We start from the raw sequence: 20,189 nt of genomic DNA on the forward strand, positions 1-20,189 counted from the left end.
AGTCTTTATAGACTTGACATTTGGGACACTTTTGTTATACAGTAGTCTTTTTTGAGAAAGTACTAGAGTGAGTCCAATTACTGGGGACCAATTTGTGTGTTTTAACTTACTTGGCCATTAAAGGTGATTCTGATTCAAATTCAAATTCTGTGAAGAGTTCCAATGAATATAATATCTGATCTGGCACTTTTCAGCGGTCATTCATTGGGGTTTCAGTCGCTGTTGAAAGGAAGATTCACTTGTTGAAGCTAAACACTGTTGATTGGCCAACAGAAAACTCTTACTTTCATGATACATTGTAATATATAATCAAATAGTTAGACAACATTTGAGTTAAATTTCGCACCACTGAGATTTTATTGTACTTAAGAAGCTGAGGGAGATATCGCCAGCCTGCTTCTGCTTTGGTCAGGATTTTCCGAATGGTACAGTTAGGAAACCGAACTAAATCGTACCGCTTGGTTGGCTTTTGTTTCCCTGGAAACACTTTTGGTTGAACATTCAAAGCTGCGATAGACCAACTTCCTGCTTTTCTCCAATGCAGCTACACGCAACTAGGACTTTCAAAATTAACCATAAAAATGGCAACAAAGGCTCCCATTTGTTTTGCTTTGGATTTTCTCCATAGCAGTGCAGAGGCATCGTGACCTAGCGTGAGGTTGACTACACTCGTACTTTGATAACATTTGAAATAACGGTTTAATTAAATTCCATCAATAATGAGTAAAATTGTTTCCCATTACGCACATAAACCTGCTGTTTGCTTTCGGATGGTGGATTTGATATGAGTATAGAGAGTTTTGAAGAAAAGAAAAAAAAAACGGCGCTCTGAAGACATTTGGTCAAGCTGTGACCTTGTGGAGCGGAGTTATCAAAATATCGAGTTATATATGCTCCGCCCACACACCAAAAGTAAAACATTTCCACAATTTAGCATCATCCATACGTCTAGTATACTTGGTTCAAATTTGGTAGCAATCCAGAAAAAAATCTTGAGGACATAGATGGTTTTGAAGGACCTCTGCAAATGGTCAAATTGGCCCTAAAATGGCTGCTTCAAACCAAAATGGCAGACTCCCTGTGTCTTTTCGAGCATGGCTTCACATACTTTTTCTTTAGGGTTACTCATGATAGATTAGTATACCAAATTTCATGTTTCTAAGTGAAGCTAGCTTTAAGGGGCTGAATTTTCATTCATTTTTAAAGTTTCGCCATTTATGGCGAGTCCTTAAGCTTTTTTTTTTTACCATGCTCCACCCACACCCAATGAGAAAAACAATACAAAAATCGCAATTTAGCATTTCCTATAGGTCTAGTACGTGTGGTCATAATTTGGTAGCAATCGGACAAAATCTCTTGGACAAGTTCATTTTGAGGCATCCCTCAAAATGACCAACCTTGCTCTAAAATGGCCGCTTTGAACCAAAATGGCGGACTTGCTGAATCTTTTCAGGCATGACTTCTTCAGACTTTTTTGTGGGTCCACTCATGATAGACATGCCTACCAAAGTTTTGGAATATGGGAACGTCCTCAAAATGCCAGTTTCGTAGGCCTAAGAATAATAACGAGGAAGAAACAAAGCATTTTAAATTCCATACGTGATGTATTCAGGGGACCGTAAAAAACAACACGCACTGATGTGTCTATTATTGTTTATTTATTTATTTTTTTGTCCGTTTGATGTGCAGCCTTGTCGTTTTGTTGTGTTTGGCTGTTATCAGGCAGATTGCACTTCCTGTCTCCCACGGTGACAGTTTATCAGCCTCCACACTGAGGGCGCAAGGAGTGCCGGGATACCTTTCACTCCAGCTCCCATTGTGTCGACATCTCTCTTTCCTTTCACTCCCTGATCCTTCTTGTCACAGCTTTGAAGCTTTATAATACGATCATTGGTTTGTCTCCCTTAAATCATGCACGTATGGAAAGCTGCTTGAGTGTTTATTTTGATATCCCAGCGACGCACATACATAGGACAGGTAAATTCCACACACATTTGTGGATACTGTGGGGCAAAACAAATAACAACAAAGAATGATTAATTTCTTTTACTGAATACAAAATACTCTCCTTTATGTTTTTTTTTTAATCAGGCGAATGTTGGGGGAGCAATTTTCGTGGGTCCTCCGTAGCCTGAAGGACGTCACGTTAGAGCGAGCGGGAAAGAGAGAGAGCAGTTGGAGAGCGTAAGTTAAGATACTGAGAGTGACGCAGTTATTGAAGTTGCGGCGCGAGCACTATTTCGCGTATTACCCAAGACACAACTTCTCCCAGGCTGCTGCCATTTCGCGAGAGCACGAACGACTATAAAGTTGACAAAGTTGAGTTTGTGTCGTAGCTACCTGTTATGTGCTAAATTAGTGTGCTATGCTATGTTCAGTGCTACGTTAGCTTAGCGAGTGCCGCGATATACGTCTGTCTGTAAGTAGTAACTTTTAGTTTTTAAGCACAGGAATTGAGTACTTCTACTTTAGCCAAAGTATTATTACATTTTTTTACACAAATATCTGTACTTCTACTTCAGTAGCCTACAGAGTGTCTGCTCTTTACTACACTAACTGCATAACACGTGATGACAGTTCACGTTAATAACGACAGGAACGTTTTCATGCGTGGATTACAGCTGGCCACGCGTTACAGTCCTGCCAAATGTGTCGTGGTGTGTTTGGGCTCGGGTACTTGGATTGATTAAAGTTATGATTATTCACACGTGTCAGGAAACGAGAGGGGGGGAACAGAGGTCTTCGGCGTAATATTGACATTTGTAAATGTCATCTGAACTTTACAGAAGATTGAACATGTTGAATTTGGAAAAATGTAATCACCATTTGAGACAGTTATTGGGGTAAATAACAACAGTCATGCTTTAGCGACATGAGAGGTGTCCTGGCAGGCTGGTCCACTTCAGTATGTGATCTGGGGTTACCATGGAAACACTTTTTCCTCATGGAATGGAATCTCTACAGCCCATACGGTGAACCCCTGTTTATCGCAGGGAATACATTCCAAACCCACCTGGAACTGGTAAAAATCTACAAAATCAAGAGTGATATAGCAGCGTTCACTATTTTCTATTACTTTTTATTATTATTACCTATGAAATGTCAATAAGATCAAAGTCAAGATTCATCTGAGCGGCTTCATTGTATTTTCCTTGTTATTATTATAGAATTTTGAAGCAGTTTGAAGGTATAATGTGCTGTTCCTTGAAGTGACATAAAACTTGATTTGAATGCAAAGGAGATTGCCAAAAAAACAAAGCGTTCTCAGAAGAAATATGGATGATGACCAGCTAACACACCCAGTTGTCTTTGGGAACCATTTAAGTGACAGTCCAACAAGTCGATGACTCTCTTCAATTAACTAGCGGCGTCATCACCTCATCCATTGTGAAGCTGCACGTGAAAAGAGGGTGTCGGGTTACTCTATAAATGCGCAGCGCTGCTGAATGAAAAAGCTAATTAAAGTGCTTATTAGAAAGAGCGGTATGTGACATTTCTCATCGTTTTAAGTCGTGTTGAGTTACCCCTTTTCCCTTGGGCCGCGGCGTATTATGAAGCGCGCAGGCTTGCTTTGCGCCAGGGTCCAGGTCACGGCCTGCTAAATATTTAGGGAGGGTGTATACACACCCCTGCGGCCCTCCCAGATAGAGCTTGACACAATAGCAATGGCAAAAATAATAAACACGTGCAGCTGCGGGGATGTAGCGCCGCAGGTTGAGGATGGAGCCGCGCAATCATAATAAATTGCACACATTACTCACCAGCTCATGTCTCCTGTCCAATGTGTGTGTGTATGCTCTTATCTTTGTACAACCTTTATTTGTGGCTTTTGTGTGTGTGTGCAGACATTTTGGCTGTCTCATACAAGGAACGTGTAAGTTGAGCTTCTTTCACGCTACTAATTTTGTCCTTCCCAAACTTTTTAAAGACAAACACCCACTTCAATGTCCTCACAGAGTTGGATTTCACCGGGGAAAAGTGTGGCTGTTGAACCCTTTCAGTGGGAAAATGGTGGGTGTTTGAAGCACACACATTCCATACAGCTGCAACAAAAAGTGTTGGCGCGCTCACACACTCACACACACGTGCATGCACGCACGCACACACTCGCCCACCTTCTGCCAGCGTGTTGTCCTCCGAGTAGCCACTAAGACTGGTCAGGCTGGAGATCTGTCCATTCTTCTGCAGGGGCTGAAAGAACAGGAAGCCATATTGCACTATTAATGAGACAGCACTTCCATTTGGAAGCTACCCTGGAACTGGTCACCTTAGCTTGGCATGAGACTAAATGGTACAAACCCGAAAGATGACTTCCTTCATAAAATTGCGTTTGTTTGTAATGAGTGTAAAAAATCAGCCACGGAATGCAGTGGTTTCATCCAGCCCCATTAGGAAGCTCCAAAACAAACAGTACTGTATACATATATATGCGCATACGAACAGCTCCCCAGTCCAAAAACAACAGTTTTTTTGACAGGTGCAAATATTTGAGAGCTATATTTGAAGAAGATGCTGACAGTTGTGATTCCTCCTCTAATAATCCATTCCAGATGACTGGGAAGTCGGAATATTTACGACATTTAATTGTGGGGAAATAAAAATAATTGGAATGCTGCTCAATGTTCAGGATAAGTAGACGTTCCCCCACTTCACTGGGAAATTGTAGGAATCTGATGTGACGCAACATACAGCATGTGAATGTAAAATGCCACTTGAAAAATAGAGCAATATGTAAACCGAGAACACCCTGCTGATAGATATGATACTGGTGGTGTGCCACAAGCCTCGATACCAGGACCATATGTTTTTATATTATATTAGTTAGTTTTACTCCCTTTATTTGAAAACAAAAGATCTGTACTTTTTACTACTATATTTTTTTTCAACCTCCATGGCTGATGATAAAATTACGTAAAAAAGACGTACAGTTAATAGGGAGTGGTAATTTCACGAATATGAAGTTTTAATATTAAGGAATAAAGTAATAATATGAGGAAAAAAGTCGAACTTTTCAGAGACTCAAGATGCATTTTTTTAAATTCCTGTTATATTCCCATGAATTCCCTTGGAAAGTTTCCAACTTTGACAATTCCTGGAATTTTGCAGCCCTACCCTCGCAATTTCGGCCCTTTTCCAGCCCTGAGCAGGTCCGATCAGATCTCCTACGTGATCCAGCCGGTGGACCTTTGGCCCTGCGGCACTGCGGCGATCCCTTCCTGCCCTCGTCCACCCCATGACTTTCATTCCCGGGATTCCTCACCCCCCATTCGCCAACATTCCAAAGATTCCCCGCAACACCTGACCGCTCTCTTTTGTCAGCCCACCTCATCCAAATGGTCGCTCCTCTGACCCCCATTGGCCCAAAGGCATGTCTTTGAGGCAAGGATGTGGACCACCATCATGACCCTAATACTGTATATATACTTACCAACATTATAACAGTCAATGACTCGAGTAGTAATACCTGCATCACACATAAAATTTTGAAAATTAGTAAATTTGTTTGTACGTAATCCTGCTGACAAACCAGTCAAAGAATGTTTCTTTTATCATCAGGAAAATCCTGTTTGTGTTGATCACGTTTGTGACCTAAAAGTGAACCGAGCCAAAAACTTGACGCTGAATTCTTTTGTCGGGCAGAAAATGTGGAGGTTAGGCGGCCACTTGAGCATTTTTCTCCTGTCTCCATGGCCAACGTGGTGCACCACAAAAACCGAAAGACAGACTTAGACCTTTAACATCGGCTTTGAGAAAACCACCAAGAGGAAAACAGGATGGGTCTATTTTTCTTTTTACACATTTCTTGAAATGTTATGACTTTTAATTTTGAAAACATGCAACTTTTGTCTTATACTATTACAACTATTTTTTGCATTACTACGACTCCCTCACAAAATATAGGATTTTTGTTGTTGTTGAAAAATTTAAAATAAATAAAAAATTTATTTTAAATAATGTTATTCAAATTAAAAAAACTTTATTCTCAAAATATTTCAACTATTTCCTTGGAGAAATACTACTTTATTCTCATAATCTTAAAAAAAAAAAAAAAAAGTTTTATTTGTGAGAAATACAACTTTTGTCTCATAATAATGCAACTTTTTAAAAATTACTTTTTTTTGCTGAAAAATGACTTTATTCTCAAAGTTTAGATGTTTTTCTTGGAAAAATACTAATTTATTCTTATAGTGTTACTGCCTTTTTCTCCTGCACAAAATTTGTCTTATAGAGGTATTTCATCTCGTAATATGACAACTGTATTCTTGTAATACATCGATTTTCCCCCCTTCAAATTGTACTTTTTTCTTGTAACGTTACTGCTTACCATCTTTCTACAGACTTTTCTTGAACTAATGTGACTTATTTTGAAAAAAAAATACAACTTTCATCCTGTAAGATTGCCACTGTATTTTTTTCTGATAGTACAACATTTTCCAACTGAAATATGCCACTTTTTCTGATTGAAAAAATAATACTTGAAGCTTATATTGGACCGTTTTCTTCAAGAAATACTACTGTAAATTATTCATTTAATGTTGGTGCTTTTTTAAAAAAAAGAAATACAACCTTTATTTTGGAAAAAATACAACTGATGAATGCTTCCAGCCAAAAGCATCAACTGAAGAGGTGGACAGTGTCGGAAAATAGCCACGACACACTCCCATTGTTTCCACGAGACAATGATCTGCTCCATCGTAATACTTTTCAGTCACTGCTTCCATTTGTTTGCGTTTGATTGCGCCGGGCATAATTTACTTCTTGGCTGCAGCAGCGGTTGACGACCGTCTGTCTCCGAAATCACTCCGCAAAGGCCGGCAGAGGAGCTCTATATCCCCGAAAGCAAACAATGAAGTGGGGAACACTATTGGAAACCAAGAGGCCAGCTGTTAAATGCTCCTGTCTCTCAATATGAAAAAATGTGGGTGTCTACTGTGATTGGCTGGAGGCCAATCCAAAGTCACATCGAAACATTTTTAAGAAGATAAGATTTTACAGCTTAGCGCAAACGTACTTGCTATTGTTGCTTAGCTACGTGCTAGGCCTGTTCGGTATTCATATTTTCACTTTTTATAAAATTAAGCACTGTATCGGAGTAGAAAATAAGAATAGCATGTTTGTTAGCATGGCTAAACACCTTGCGATACTTTTAAAAACTTTTTTTGGTTTGTATTTTGAGGTGATAAGACAACCTGTGTAGTTTAGGACGGAAATGTATTAAAGTTTGCAGCCAAACTAGTTCAAGCTAACGGGTTGGTTTGGTCCACGCACTCACTGCCCCCCCCCCCCCCCATCCTCCCTCATGTTTACTCACCCCTGCCACCCTCCAATCTATTACCGCGATCTATTATCTCTGACCCGCGTACATAGCGAAGATGAAAGCCTGACAAGAACCTTAAGAGCACTCTCACTCTTTCCACGAGTCATTAATTCTCAGCTGCAACGCTCAGAAACACCGGGTGTGGATTTTGTTCTCCAGCGCCTAGTGGGAGAACAGCAAGTTGTGCAAAAAGTACTGAACATTTTTTTTAACTGTTAGACATTTTAGAGAAGGTCAAATGAAGGTAAACCTGAATGATTACAGCGCATTTTATGTTCATGCTGGAATTTCAAGTGAAAGCTAATGTCCCTAACTTTTTGTGAGTAGTGCATAAGTAATTCAAAATGAAAGCTTCCCTGATTCTCAGAGGATTTTGCTGAAATGTAATGTTAAAAAGTATCGGTTCGCTTGGTCAGGATTACATTTGAAGTACTTTCAAAATAGCAGACAAAAAAACAAAAAAAGCCCCTTTGTCATCTGGGGTGGAGAAAAAAAACACGCCACTAAAATGTTTCTGATTCCCACTTTATCGCTTTCATCTAGTCATACCATTTATCATTTAACTCAAAACGGCGGAAATCACATCACAGTTTGCTTAACTAATCCTATTTCACGCTTTGTAAGATGACATTAAATATATTGTTTGATTGGATCTACAACGTAGTTTGCCCAAGCACGGAAACATTGCGTTTAGTGCGGTCATCGTGCTAAAGTTGAGGAGGAGGACACTCAACGGAATGAATCAAAGGAACGGCTCGCTCTCTGCGCTCTGCTAGCCTCCCCTAGACCAACATTTACACCCTAAATTGTATTGTTCTCGATGAGGCACCAAATGCACCGCCGGTGAGCTCGGAGCGCAGTGAACAGAAAAGAGACGCAAAGCAAAAAAGAGCAAACACCTGTCACGCTGGTGCTCGACCTACATCAGTGGCGCTCAACCCTTTAACCCAAAGCCTCCGTACCACCCAGCGCTTGTCTGCTTTTCATCACCGGCTTGCCTTTTATGTGCGCCGCACTTGAACAGCAAACAACAACAGCCGGGTCGCAGGAAAGACAACCCCCTCAGGACACCGTGCTAATCGGGACCGCTTGGCCAGTGTTTCACCCCAGGGGGGCTGTGGGCTGCTTCTCCAATTGGGTTGAAATAACAAATACGCACCCATTTGTTGACCTCCAAGTATCCTTGAACACATGAGAGGCCACACATGATTGGGGAAAGATTGAAAACACGCTTCTCATTGCACTTTGTTTTGGATGCCTTTAGGCCACAAAGGACTCCGGGATTATTGTCCTACTACACTGATAGTGTTAGAACAGAATTTTTTCGCGCGGACATATGTCAGTACAGTTTTGAATAGTCAATTATTTTAATTTCAATTGTTTTTTTTTTTTTTATTTAAAGTGTGCAAAGTGTGAAATATATTTTTTAATGACAATAAAATCATAGTATTTATAAAACAACACACCTTGTAAGAGAGAGATTGAATGTCAACCAATTTAATAATACAAATGACTAAATTATCTACCTACCTATTACTAATGCAATAAAAACATTGCATTAAAAAAAAAAATTTTATATGTAGGTATCATATCAATATGTACATTTTCTGACCATCTGGAGATTGAAACTGCAATCCCAGGGGACATTATGTGCACTTTCAATCAACAAGTGTTAAAATTATGCATGGAATAGTGGCATAAGAATATACAGATGGACACATTTGGCCGTGATTTGTGAACAGACATCTGGCGACTTTGCGTATCTGATTATTTTTTCACTATATCGAGAGCATCTCTGCTGGCTGACGTTCAAAATGAATGAACCGGAGGCTTGTCTGCTTCGAGTCTTTTCCACATGCTGCAAGGCGCTATTGGAGTTGAAGCGATTGTAACACGATTCAAAGCATGAGAAAGAAAAAAAAAAAGAAAAAAAAGTTTGTTTTCTTGCCAGGAAGAAATGTAGGCAAAAGGACTCACAATCTGTACTGAAGTAGAAGTCCAGATACAAGATGTCATTCAGTAGATTATTATTTTTTTTTTGCTTTGTACGAACAATAAGTGCATTCAACGTCTGTACTTTTTTACTTAAGCATAGGAGTTATAACTTTACATTGCTTCTACTTTAACCCGTCTATTTTTGGTGTGTGTTTACACAAGAATCTGTACTCTCGTTTAAGTACAGCGTGTGAGTGCTCTTGCCATCTCTGCAGCGATGTGATGTCGGCTCCTAGTGCACACCTCAGACATTTCCATGTTGACAGATTAGCGAGGCCACGCCCACCACGAAGCAGCTGCACCAAAGCAATGACTCACCCGTTGTCCTTGAAATGGCTCAACTCCCAACAGACGCAGACACACCCCACGCATCACCATCCACCGCGCTTGGTCAAGCTCTTAACTGCTGCATCAGGACCATAACTGATGAAATATGGATGTGCATAAAAAGAGAAGCAAGCTGAGAGGGAATGGAGTGCACCATGTAAGTTTCTTTTTTAAAACATCCGAAGGGTTTAAAAAAATATATATACATTTTTTTTGAGTATTTGTTCATGAGATTGTATCTGTTTATTTTCAAGTCTATTCTGTTCATTTCCTTGCGTTTCTCGTGGCTCCACTGCTCCCAGTCCAGTTAGTTATTCTTTATTTTTTTTTGTGCAATCAGATTTCAGCCTCTGTGTGTTCGCCGTGTCAATTCAGAATCAGTAGTGCTGGCCCACACGGTGAGTTGAGGTGCTTTATTTAGACCAAGATAGCGCTTTGCCACCATCCTGTGGCATCTTGGTGCCAAGGAGCTATGTTTAAGTGAGTTGAGGAGCCTCATTTAGACAAGCGTAGCGCCTTGCCGCCATGTTGTGGCGCCTTGGTGGCAAGGAGCTATGTTTAAGTGAGTTGAGGAGCTTCTTTTTGACAAAGGCAGCGCTTTGTCCATCATGTGGCGTCTTGGTGCTAAGGAACTATAAAACGTTTTTTGCTGTTTGTCAGAAAGCCATCATGTAAGGGGGTTGCTCCAAGCTAGACTGACGACAAGCTCCGAGCAAGAGTGGAAACTGACTGAAATCCTTCCGTGTTCAGGAAAGGCAGCATCAAATCATACTGCTGACGCGATAAAGTCTCAGCGTCACAGTGATCGATCGGGTCTGAGCGGCGTCCGACGTCACTTTCACGGGCACACAGGTTAATTGCACCTTCTAAAATGAATAGTTCCACCGGAAGATGTCTGTCACTGTACGTCGTGGCATAGATAGATGAAAAAAAGTATTTGGAGAAATTTTTAATTGAACAACTTATTGCGGTCCACTGATATAGTTGAGTAATTAAATTCCTTCCTGGGTTTATTAATAACCGCGCGATAACCATCTGAGTGCAGCCACTCGTCAGTTATGCTATTATCGTAACACATACACACACACACGCATCACGAGTTATATCCAATTTGCGACTCCTTGCTACAGTTTGCGCACACGTGTTGGTGGCATCTAGGTGACAACTTTAATGCCCCGTGCGGGTGGCGGGCAATCTACGGCCCGTGGACACAATAATCGGCCCGCCAGAGCATTTGATCCAGTCCGTCATCACACCATGCAATTCGAAAAACCATTGTATTATTTGTTTCATGTATTCCAAACATCATTTTGTGTTTTTTTTTTTGCTATATATTATGTGTATGTGAATTTTCTTTCCGTCCAATCACATTTCAGCCTCTTTGTGTTGCCGTGCCTGCCCAAGGCCTTAAGAATGAGTAGTGCTAACGAGCAAAACACGTCCGTATTGACCTGCACACTCATCAGCATCTCTAGAGAGTATAACGTATTTTATTTCCACTGTTTATGTTTTTATCATGTTATTCGATCAATACACTGGTGCCATGAGATCCAGATAGATTTGAGCTACAAATGTGGACAGGTAATATAACAATACTCACATGCTTATATTCTCTATGCACTACGAAAAAAAATCTTACTAATATTAAAGCATCTTAACTAAGTCTTTAAAAAGCCCCAAAACATCGAACCCAAATATGCTCAGACTAAATCACAAAAAAACGTGAATCTCCTTGCAGCTTCTTTTTTTAAATTTGTTTGTGAATCTTGTCAACATCTACTTTTGATACTTAATTAGAGACTTAATTGGATAGACAGTTTTGTGACTAATGATCTGGGAAACAGACTCAGTCCAAATAGCTTAATGGAATGAAATCAGACCGCGGTTTATTTTTTAATGCCGTTTTTATGCCAATTTGGTCGTCATGCCGGCTCATTAAAGGGGAATGCTTGGATACAAGATGAACTCTGGTTTGTCAGTGGATCAAGACGTGGTAGAGGACAACAGTAGAGCTGCAGATATTGGCTCTTGTGTTTTGCTGTTCTGCCGATGCTCAACAAACGGCAGAAATTTTGAGGGCATGACATTAAATACTGTGAAACCCCATAAAAATAACGACCATACGCCCAAATACTTTTGACCAGTACTTTCGCCTCACTAGTAACATGTACTGCAGGTGTCCAACTAGTAGGCCGAAGTTGTCCTGCAAGTGTCGTGGAAGGCAGTAGTGGGACAAAAACATTAAATGCACGACACAGTCGTTCTACTAGTGCATCCTAGTCATTCTACTAGTTCTACGTGCTGAATTGTCTTACACTTAAACTGAATATAAAGGATATAGAATAAACATTAAAAAGACTTTCCATGGAAGTAGAACGTACTGTCATGTCAGACTTTTAAATTATTTGTTTCCCCTCGCTATTCCAGCTTGTCTCAGTGACGTGCGTGCACTCGCAGCCGACAACGAGGCGCTCTGAAGCAGCCACTGGAGCGGAGACATTTTAACCCATTTTTATTCTTTGGCTTTAAACTCAGCATGAGACTCTGCACTGTTTTAATGTTTTATTGTTTTTAATGTTGCTATTAATCTATTGTTTTAATTTGCCCAATGTTTATTTTTTAATATATATATATATATATATATATATATATATATTATGTACAGCACTTTGTGCGTAGCTGTGATTGTTTTAAATTGCTCTATAAAGTTGCGTTGACTATCTGAATAAAAGATGCGATTTCAGGGCATAGGCAGCGCAAGCTAGCTAGCTAACCGCATGTTACAATTGCACCGAATAACCGCTGATGCGAATGAAGGCGCTCAAGTTCTTACATAGTGGGGGAGGGGTGACACTCAGTGCAGTTTTAGCCACAGCAAAAATAAAATAAAATAAAAATAATACAAATTAGGAAACTGAAATGTAGGAAAATTTGCATGATTTTGAATGAACATTTTTGAACAATTATCTTCAAAACACATCCATTATGAAGAAAGAAATCTCTGAATTCACTTTACCTGGTCCTTAAGTACAGTAACCGCCACTAGTTTCAAGTAGGAAGAAGCTTAGCTTAGCTTGTACTTGTTCCTTCACTTTCACTCACTTTCAACACCACCCCCCCCCCCCCCCCCCATTCCCCATTTTCACTGGCCCACGAGAACAACGGTGTGATTCATGTGCCTCTCCTACGTGACGCCCTCTTTATTCTATCTCTCCCCCTGTCCCCTCGCCCACCCAAAACACTAATCCCCCCCCCCCCCCCCCCCCCCCCCCCGGCTGGTTCCTTCCTCTTGTTTTGGGCCTGTGCACACAGGGGGCCCCCGGGTGGGCTTGTCCCCTGTCCCAGCCCATCCTCAATGGTTCCTCTGTTTGACCCCAACTCACCCACCCCCCCTCCTTGCTAAAGAGCATAATAAGAGCCATGGTAGCTTCTGATCAGCCGCCGCTCATTATACAGGAACGTAGCGGGCTTTTTTTTTGCCGTACATTACGTTACATAATCACCTGACATGCCGATCGTACTGTACGGTCGCTTTTTTACTGCACTGGTCGGCTTACGCAGGAGCGTAATTTGGTTTCGCGACGTTATCGGCCAATTACGAGCAGGCAGGAAGTGATAAGGAAGAGGAGTAAAACACAATGAAATTACTGCGCTCATTACTGTTCGACTTAAAGTTTGTGAAACAATGAAAGTCAACGCATCCATTGCGTGGTAACTCAAAGTTAATTTTCTTCTAGGAAATTTGAATGTCTCGCTAACACATAAAACAAACGAAAACTAAACATTGTATATTTAAACACCAAAATGTTCAACCAAACAATTTTGTTCAACAAAAGCCTTAATGGTAACATATAATGCGAAACACCATAGAAGGTCAAAGGGGAATTAGCAGTGAATATAAACCTTCAAACAACTGCTCCGTGACGAACCCTAACACACATGGCAATATTTCTGCAACCAATCAGATATCCAATTTGTCCAAACAGGCCCAGAGAAGCCCGATGACGTCAGCATTTTTCCATCCTCTGATTGGTTGGCCAGAGCAAAACTTGTTACACACACTTCAATTAGCAAAACGGACTTATAGCGACCTGCACACTTTACTACATTTGACAATCAGCACCTCTGTTGAGTATTATGCATTTTATTTAAATGTTCACCGTGTTATTAAATAAAGATGGATAGAGAAACGCTCCAAACAATGAACGTGGCACAGTTGTGTGCTGTTCTATTGCGTCTCATATTGACTTTAATATGACCCACTATTCAAAATGATCAGATTGCGTTAGATGTATCTTTCACAGCAAACACCTACGCCCGAGAGAAAGTGACAAGAGTCTTTACATAGATTATAATCTCAAGTACAAAGTCAGAACAAAATATATTTGTGTTGGTTCGTAATTCATCAGAAGGTCAAGGAAGTGTACCGTTTTAGGTTCTGGGGCAAAAAGACAACAACAACAACAAAAACTAAAGAAAACCTACTACTGTACTTTCATAAGAGGCTTGGATGCTGACTTTGAGTTGTCCGGTACCTCGTTTGTTTGTGGTTAAATTTTGCTTCGCTCTCTCTTGACACGTTCTCCACCCTTAGCAGCTGATATCCTCTAATTAACCACTCCCTGCAGCACAAGTGTACATCTGCATGCGCTCTTCTCATGTACCGTACAACACTACACAAGACAATATGGCAAAGCATGAAGTTTATATTGCCCTCAGTGACATGGTTATAACTGTGATATATATATCTATATATATATATATATAGATATATATATCTTCCCTTCAGATAGCACGCTCTTTAGAGCGCCTCGTTGTCAACCGTGAGTGCGCGTTTTTGTTTTTTGTTTTTTAAAGTCTTACTTAACATCCAGCGTGTTGGACAAGGGCTGCGTGCTAGTGTGGCCCTTTAGAGTGCCTCGTTGTCACATCATATGGACAGCATTTGATAATGTGCTATATTTGAGTACAGTACTGCCATAATCCAAAGTGTACTTGTTATGAGTTACGAGGATGGCGAGCATTGCTTAAATTCCTCCATCCAAGTGCGGAAGATATTTATTGACTGGATGTGAGACGCACATTTATCTTTCGCTCTCAAATTATTGTCATGTGATGCATCCTTCATCCAGCCACCATAAATTCACTGGAATGTTTCTGGAGTCAGTTTTTCCTCATATGTAGTTGCTGATTATTGTTCTCTGTTTGAGTCATGGCACTTGATCAAGCCTTTTCCAACATTCCATACTACAAAATAAGTAAATTATGCATGAGTAATGCTGAAATCAGATCAGACTGATATCGGTATTGTCCAAAACTCAATGCTGCAATATCAGTATCGGATCGGAAGTGAAAAAGTGACATCCTTAGTACATACAGGGTGGGCCAGAAATAGCACATATTTCTTCCAATTCTTATAATTACATTTATTAAACAGTTTAATTTTGGAAATGTTCAAAATGTACTTTCAAATTTGCAACATTCATCAAAGCTTTCCAGAATACTGGGACACACAGCAACACATTAATTCCCATCAGCATCCATTTTAATCAACTCTTCCCAGAGGATGACGTAGTACCAACCAAGGGTCCGGGTTCCAAAATAGGGCGTCGAAGCAACGGTTAGGTTTGAAGTAAAGCTTTGTACTTTTGTAGTCAAGGTTTCAAATCATGATTTCAAAACAGTGTTAGGGTTTCAAAATGGAGTTTCTAGTCTGGATTAGGGTTTGAAGTTAGCGTTTCAAATCATGTTTTCAAGGCAGGGTTGGAGTTTTAAACAAGGATTAAGGTGTCAAATTAGGTTTTCAAGGTCAGTGTTAGGGTTTCAAGTCCAGTCGCGGGTTTGTGTGTGTGTGGAGACGCTCCCTCCTTACTTCCTTTGATACCATCGATGTTTCGGTCATTCATTTCCTTCAATCCCTAAAAAAGTGATCTTAAAAAGTGTATATTCACACCTTTTGCCCCACCGTGTATATTACAATCATACAAAGGGTTTCTCGGTTTACGATACAATCCTGGTAATACCGCATTTCCATGGTTACCTATGGTTACTGTCATTTATTATCGAAGGTGTTCGCAGATGCAAAAATCGCCACCGTCAGTCCATCTTGAAGCGCTTTTCTTAACAGTTTTGGCCTTGGCGGAGGTCTGCATGCGCTTTAATCAGTGTCACTGTCAACAATATTGTTTGGCGGTAGGCTTGTACAACAAGGAGGCATGTGACGACGTCCTCTATTAGGTTAATTAAAAGAGTATGAGCTTCAGTTTAAAAAAAAAAAAAAAAAAATATCTTGTGACGAGCATGATAATTCAATCACCGACTTCAACGTGTGCGACGGTGCGGGGAGAATTTAACGCAGAAAAAAAAAAAAACAACAACATGGAGGCTACCATTCAAAACAACGGCAGTAACATGCGAGTAGAAACGCCGCTCAAGGCTCAACATCCATCATTGTGTCATTTGACCTTTCAAGGAGAGAGACGCAAAAGTGACTTTTGACCCGCTGCCCATAAAAAAAAGTCAATAGAAGACAATATGTGGTGTGAACACAGCAAGTGGCAGTAGCTACAATTAGCAAAGTACAAATACTCCCCGACTCTGACTGTGCTTAAAACCCCTTATACATGTTTGAGGATAATTGTTGAAAGCATGCAGACTGAAAAGTCGCATTAGAGCGCCTCGTTGTCGGCCATGAGTGCATGCGTGTCATGCAGAGAAAGGCAAAAGAGCGAGGATTGGTGTTTTTATTTTATTTTTTTAAGTCTGACTTGACAGCCAACCTTGTGGACAGAGGCTTAACGCCGGCGTGGCCTCTTAAGAGCGCCTCGTTGTTGCGACGCAGAAAGGCCCCATGTGTAAGCATAAAAAAGATACTGCTATTTTCATGCAAGTATCTGTACTTCTACTTAAGTACAGCGTGTGAGTAATTTTGCCACCTCTGGAGACAGGAGTGTGACTTTTTGACACACCAGCACCCATAAAATAAGTCAATAGAATAAAAAAAATGAGGCGTGAGCAGAGCAAGTGGCATAAAAACAAGTCAATACGCCGAGTCGATCAAAATAAATGAGATACGGCATGAAAAGAGCAGGTGGTACAAACACACACATCATTAGCGACCACTTCCCAAATATTCCTTCGCACAACGCTGAGTAATTTACACTCGGGTTCGAGTGTTGAGTCAGACACTAGTTGACTTGCACTGAAACACATCTCGGAGCTATGACGGTTAGAGTTCATACGGAGCCAAATGAGAAATATTTAAAAGTGAGCTCAAAACAAACCTTCCCATGGCGCTTTAGAACCGAGAGGTTGCAGGTTAACTGTTGATGGCTTGTTTTGTTTTTTTTCCCTATCCAATTCTGAAGTCATGAAGTAAAAATAAAGCCCTACTTGATTACACGTGAAAGCTTCACACTTACTCTACTTGGAGCTGGTTTTCTATGCACTTGCACAAAAGCAAAGTAAACACTAAATACTATTTTTACATATTTTTTTTAATTGTACTTTATGTTTATGCTTGGGCAGCATATACGAATGCTCTTCTACACTAGCATATTTTATTTTTACAGAAAATATTTGTATTATCTTGGATATAGTTTTTTTTTTTTTTTTTTTTTTACATATTTAACTTTATAAGGACAAAAATTTAAATATGAAAATCTACACTTTTTTTTTACTTAATACTTTTCCTATATTGGGCTGTGTAAAATGAATACATTTATTTCAGCTTTTTAATTAATATTTGTTATATTTTAGGTTTCCATTAGGGCTGCATATGTAATGCTTTTCTGTACATGAGCCCCCCCCCCCCCAAAAAAAAAAGTTCAAATTTTGGGGGTATATTTCAATTACTGTGAGTTTTAGTTTGAGTTTCAGATGGGGCAGCACATATCCATTATTTTCTATACACAAGCACACAAATGAAATAAAAATATACGTATAAAACTGGGAAATAGGTATGTCGATATGATGCGTTGTGCACTAACACCAAATTAAATAATTGATCAAATAATGGATTTCTTTATATTTTTAGACCAGTACTGCAACATGACGTCAACATTAATGCATTTCAATCATGCCAAAGGCTCCAAAACGCCATTATAAGGAAAGCAAATATTCCAAACTGTACATTGGAGTATTTTTTCAAAAGATTTTTCATTTTGTATTTTATTTATTTTTGAAATGTAGATTAGTGCTGCGTCATAGACTTGTGCTCTAAATCTGTTTTGTGACTGCGGGACGTCGTCACTCTCAAGCATGACTCAGCAAAAGATATAAACAATAGCTGCGTCAAAATTCGAGCGCATGTGCAAAGCTGCAGGGGAACTGACAGGAAGAGAATTTATTTTAAAGATTCAAAACGTTATTATTATTGTTAGTCGTATTTTGAAGAGGAATCGAGAGTGAAGTGTACCTTGTCGTCGAGGACGCCGGCTCCCTGCATCCCCACCCCGGCGGCCGCGGCAGCGGCTGAGGCTGAAGCATCCTCCCCATCCTCCCCGCTCTGGGCGATGTCCCGCTGCACTGAGCTCTCTGCTCCCATGGCCGAGCGAAGGTGCTTGCGTGCCGGCTTGCCTGCGGGGATCGAGTCGGTATCCCACCCCCCGTGTCCGCCCTCCCCCCCCAAAAACAAAAAAACTGACTGCAAAAGTGCGAGCTGTGCGCTGAGTAACAACAGCGGCGTGTCAAGTGTGACCTGGAGGGATGACGAGAGCGTCAACTCTTTTACAGCACCCTCCTCCTCCTTGGTCTCTTCGTCTTCCCCCTCTTCTTCCTCCTCCTGCCAGAATCACACGAGGGTCCACGCCTTGCAGCATCACTGAGTTGCTGATGGAGGACACACGCAGGCAACATATGGTCACCGGCACGATCCGATAACGTGCAAAAAAAACCACATCGATTTGCTATGTGAGGCAATAGGAAACTGCAGTGGTGCCTTGAGATCCAGTACGAGTTTAATTCAACTAAAAACGCTTGTATCTCAAATCACCTTTTCCCACTGAAATGAATGGAGAAGCCATTAATCTGTTCCAGCCTCCCCCCAGAGAACAAAAATTGTTGACTTGTACTTGTCAAAATAGCACCCTTTTTGATATGCCCACCTTAACCACCTGGGGGCAGTATAAGTCGTTCTTTGCAGAGGATAAAGAATACTGTGAGAACTGTTATGTTGTCTTTCTACGTGTTGCTGCACCGCTTTTGGGGAATGGCACTGCAACACGGATGCTAATTAGCGTTAGCATTCATCTAACAGACTGAAATGCTAAGCTATGTGATAGTTTAAATCAATTTGTTTCCGCTCTGATGTTACTTCACAAAGCGGAGAAGTAGAAAAATTCAATTTTTATGTTTTTTTTAATCTATGTACTGCACCTACAGTACAATGGGAAATGGGAAAAAAAGTTATTTACCCTAACATTTCAAAATAACACATTTTAGAGCCGTAACTGCAATACCGTGAAACCGCAATATTTTAGCTCATGTTATCACTTATCATACTTTTAGAATCTGATCTCAGTCTATGTCTACCCCCTTCACAGTTGGCTCCCTTGATCACGTCTTGGCTGGATTTGACTTTGGAGTCAGCCAGTCCTTCCTCAAATGTCTCCAGTTGGTTCAAAAATGCTGCTGCTTGCCTCTCAAATGTAACACAAAAGAGGGAGCACATGACTCCTATTCTGACCTCTCTCCACTGGCTGCCTTTGCACTTTACTCCCCTTGTTTTAGTGTCTTTTTTGAATTTGTATTTTTTATTTTTACTTTGTTATTGCTTTATTGTTCGTGAATGATGTTGACGTCTTGTTAGAATTGAATCTGACATTTGGTCATTGCTACATCATTGGAATGCCATTCCAACTAATAAAGGTCTTTATGCTGCAATTCAATTCATTGTGCTGCTCCTTTTGGTGTGTATAATTCAGTCATTCAGACAAATGAATAGTTTCACAACTACTGTCACTCAGTAAGATGCAGTAATATTAGTCATTTTTTTGTAGACGATAAAGAATATATGCATGTATTGTTATAATATCCATCTACAGGTGATGCTCCATCATTTAAAACCCCAACGATCGATGCTAATTGTTAGCATGTCAATGGAATTTTCCATTATACAGTATTTTAGCATTAAGTTAGCGGGCCGTTCTTAAGGCAAAGTTGTTGTTTTAAAAATACGTGTAACTGTCTTTTGTTTAGTTTGACAGCAAACTTCAACTGGGAGTGGCATTAAACAGCTTAAAGCCTCTTTTTGATTTATTGTTCACTATTTGACAAACTGTTGATTATTGTGAAGAGAGTTGAATTGAGTTCACTGCCACCTTACAGCGCTCGTACCTCGTTTGTGCTCGCATGTCAAAGCAAAAAAAAAAAAAGCAAGATAACGGCTTGCATCCCGAAAAAACTTTATGTTTGATACTCTCCTTGTAAATTTTGTTTTCCTTAATGATGAAAATAATTAATAATGCCTGTCCTATATTTTATGATCCCTTTTCAGTAAAACAAACTTGACGAATACATAAATACAATAAAAAGACTGCACAAATGCAGA

At 40.2% G+C, this 20,189-nt stretch overlaps 1 protein-coding gene and 1 long non-coding RNA gene across 3 annotated transcripts in view; one reads left to right on the plus strand and one right to left on the minus strand.

Moving 5' to 3' along the window:
• akap12b (A kinase (PRKA) anchor protein 12b) overlaps positions 1–18,252 on the minus strand; it is a 35,993-nt gene extending 17,741 nt beyond the window's left edge. Inside the window, exons 1-2 of the mRNA XM_061753265.1 lie at positions 18,057–18,252; positions 4,116–4,191 (exon numbers count right to left, since the gene is read on the minus strand). Of these exons, the coding sequence (XP_061609249.1) occupies positions 4,116–4,191; positions 18,057–18,185 (205 nt within the window). The 5' untranslated portion in view covers positions 18,186–18,252. The remainder of the gene's footprint in view (positions 1–4,115; positions 4,192–18,056) is intronic.
• On the plus strand, positions 2,152–19,876 carry LOC133467984 (uncharacterized). Of its 2 annotated transcripts, none has more exons than XR_009785344.1 (5): positions 2,152–2,318; positions 3,846–3,874; positions 3,957–4,011; positions 9,580–9,797; positions 19,183–19,876. It is a non-coding gene; the product is annotated as an uncharacterized LOC133467984 (long non-coding RNA). The 2 variants fall into 2 exon arrangements; XR_009785345.1 differs by having other exon boundaries at positions 9,665–9,797.
• The last annotated feature ends 313 nt before the right edge of the window (positions 19,877–20,189 follow it).

Source organism: Phyllopteryx taeniolatus, chromosome 18 (genome assembly GCF_024500385.1).
Source record: "Phyllopteryx taeniolatus isolate TA_2022b chromosome 18, UOR_Ptae_1.2, whole genome shotgun sequence".
Classification (NCBI taxonomy): Eukaryota; Metazoa; Chordata; class Actinopteri; order Syngnathiformes; family Syngnathidae; genus Phyllopteryx; species Phyllopteryx taeniolatus.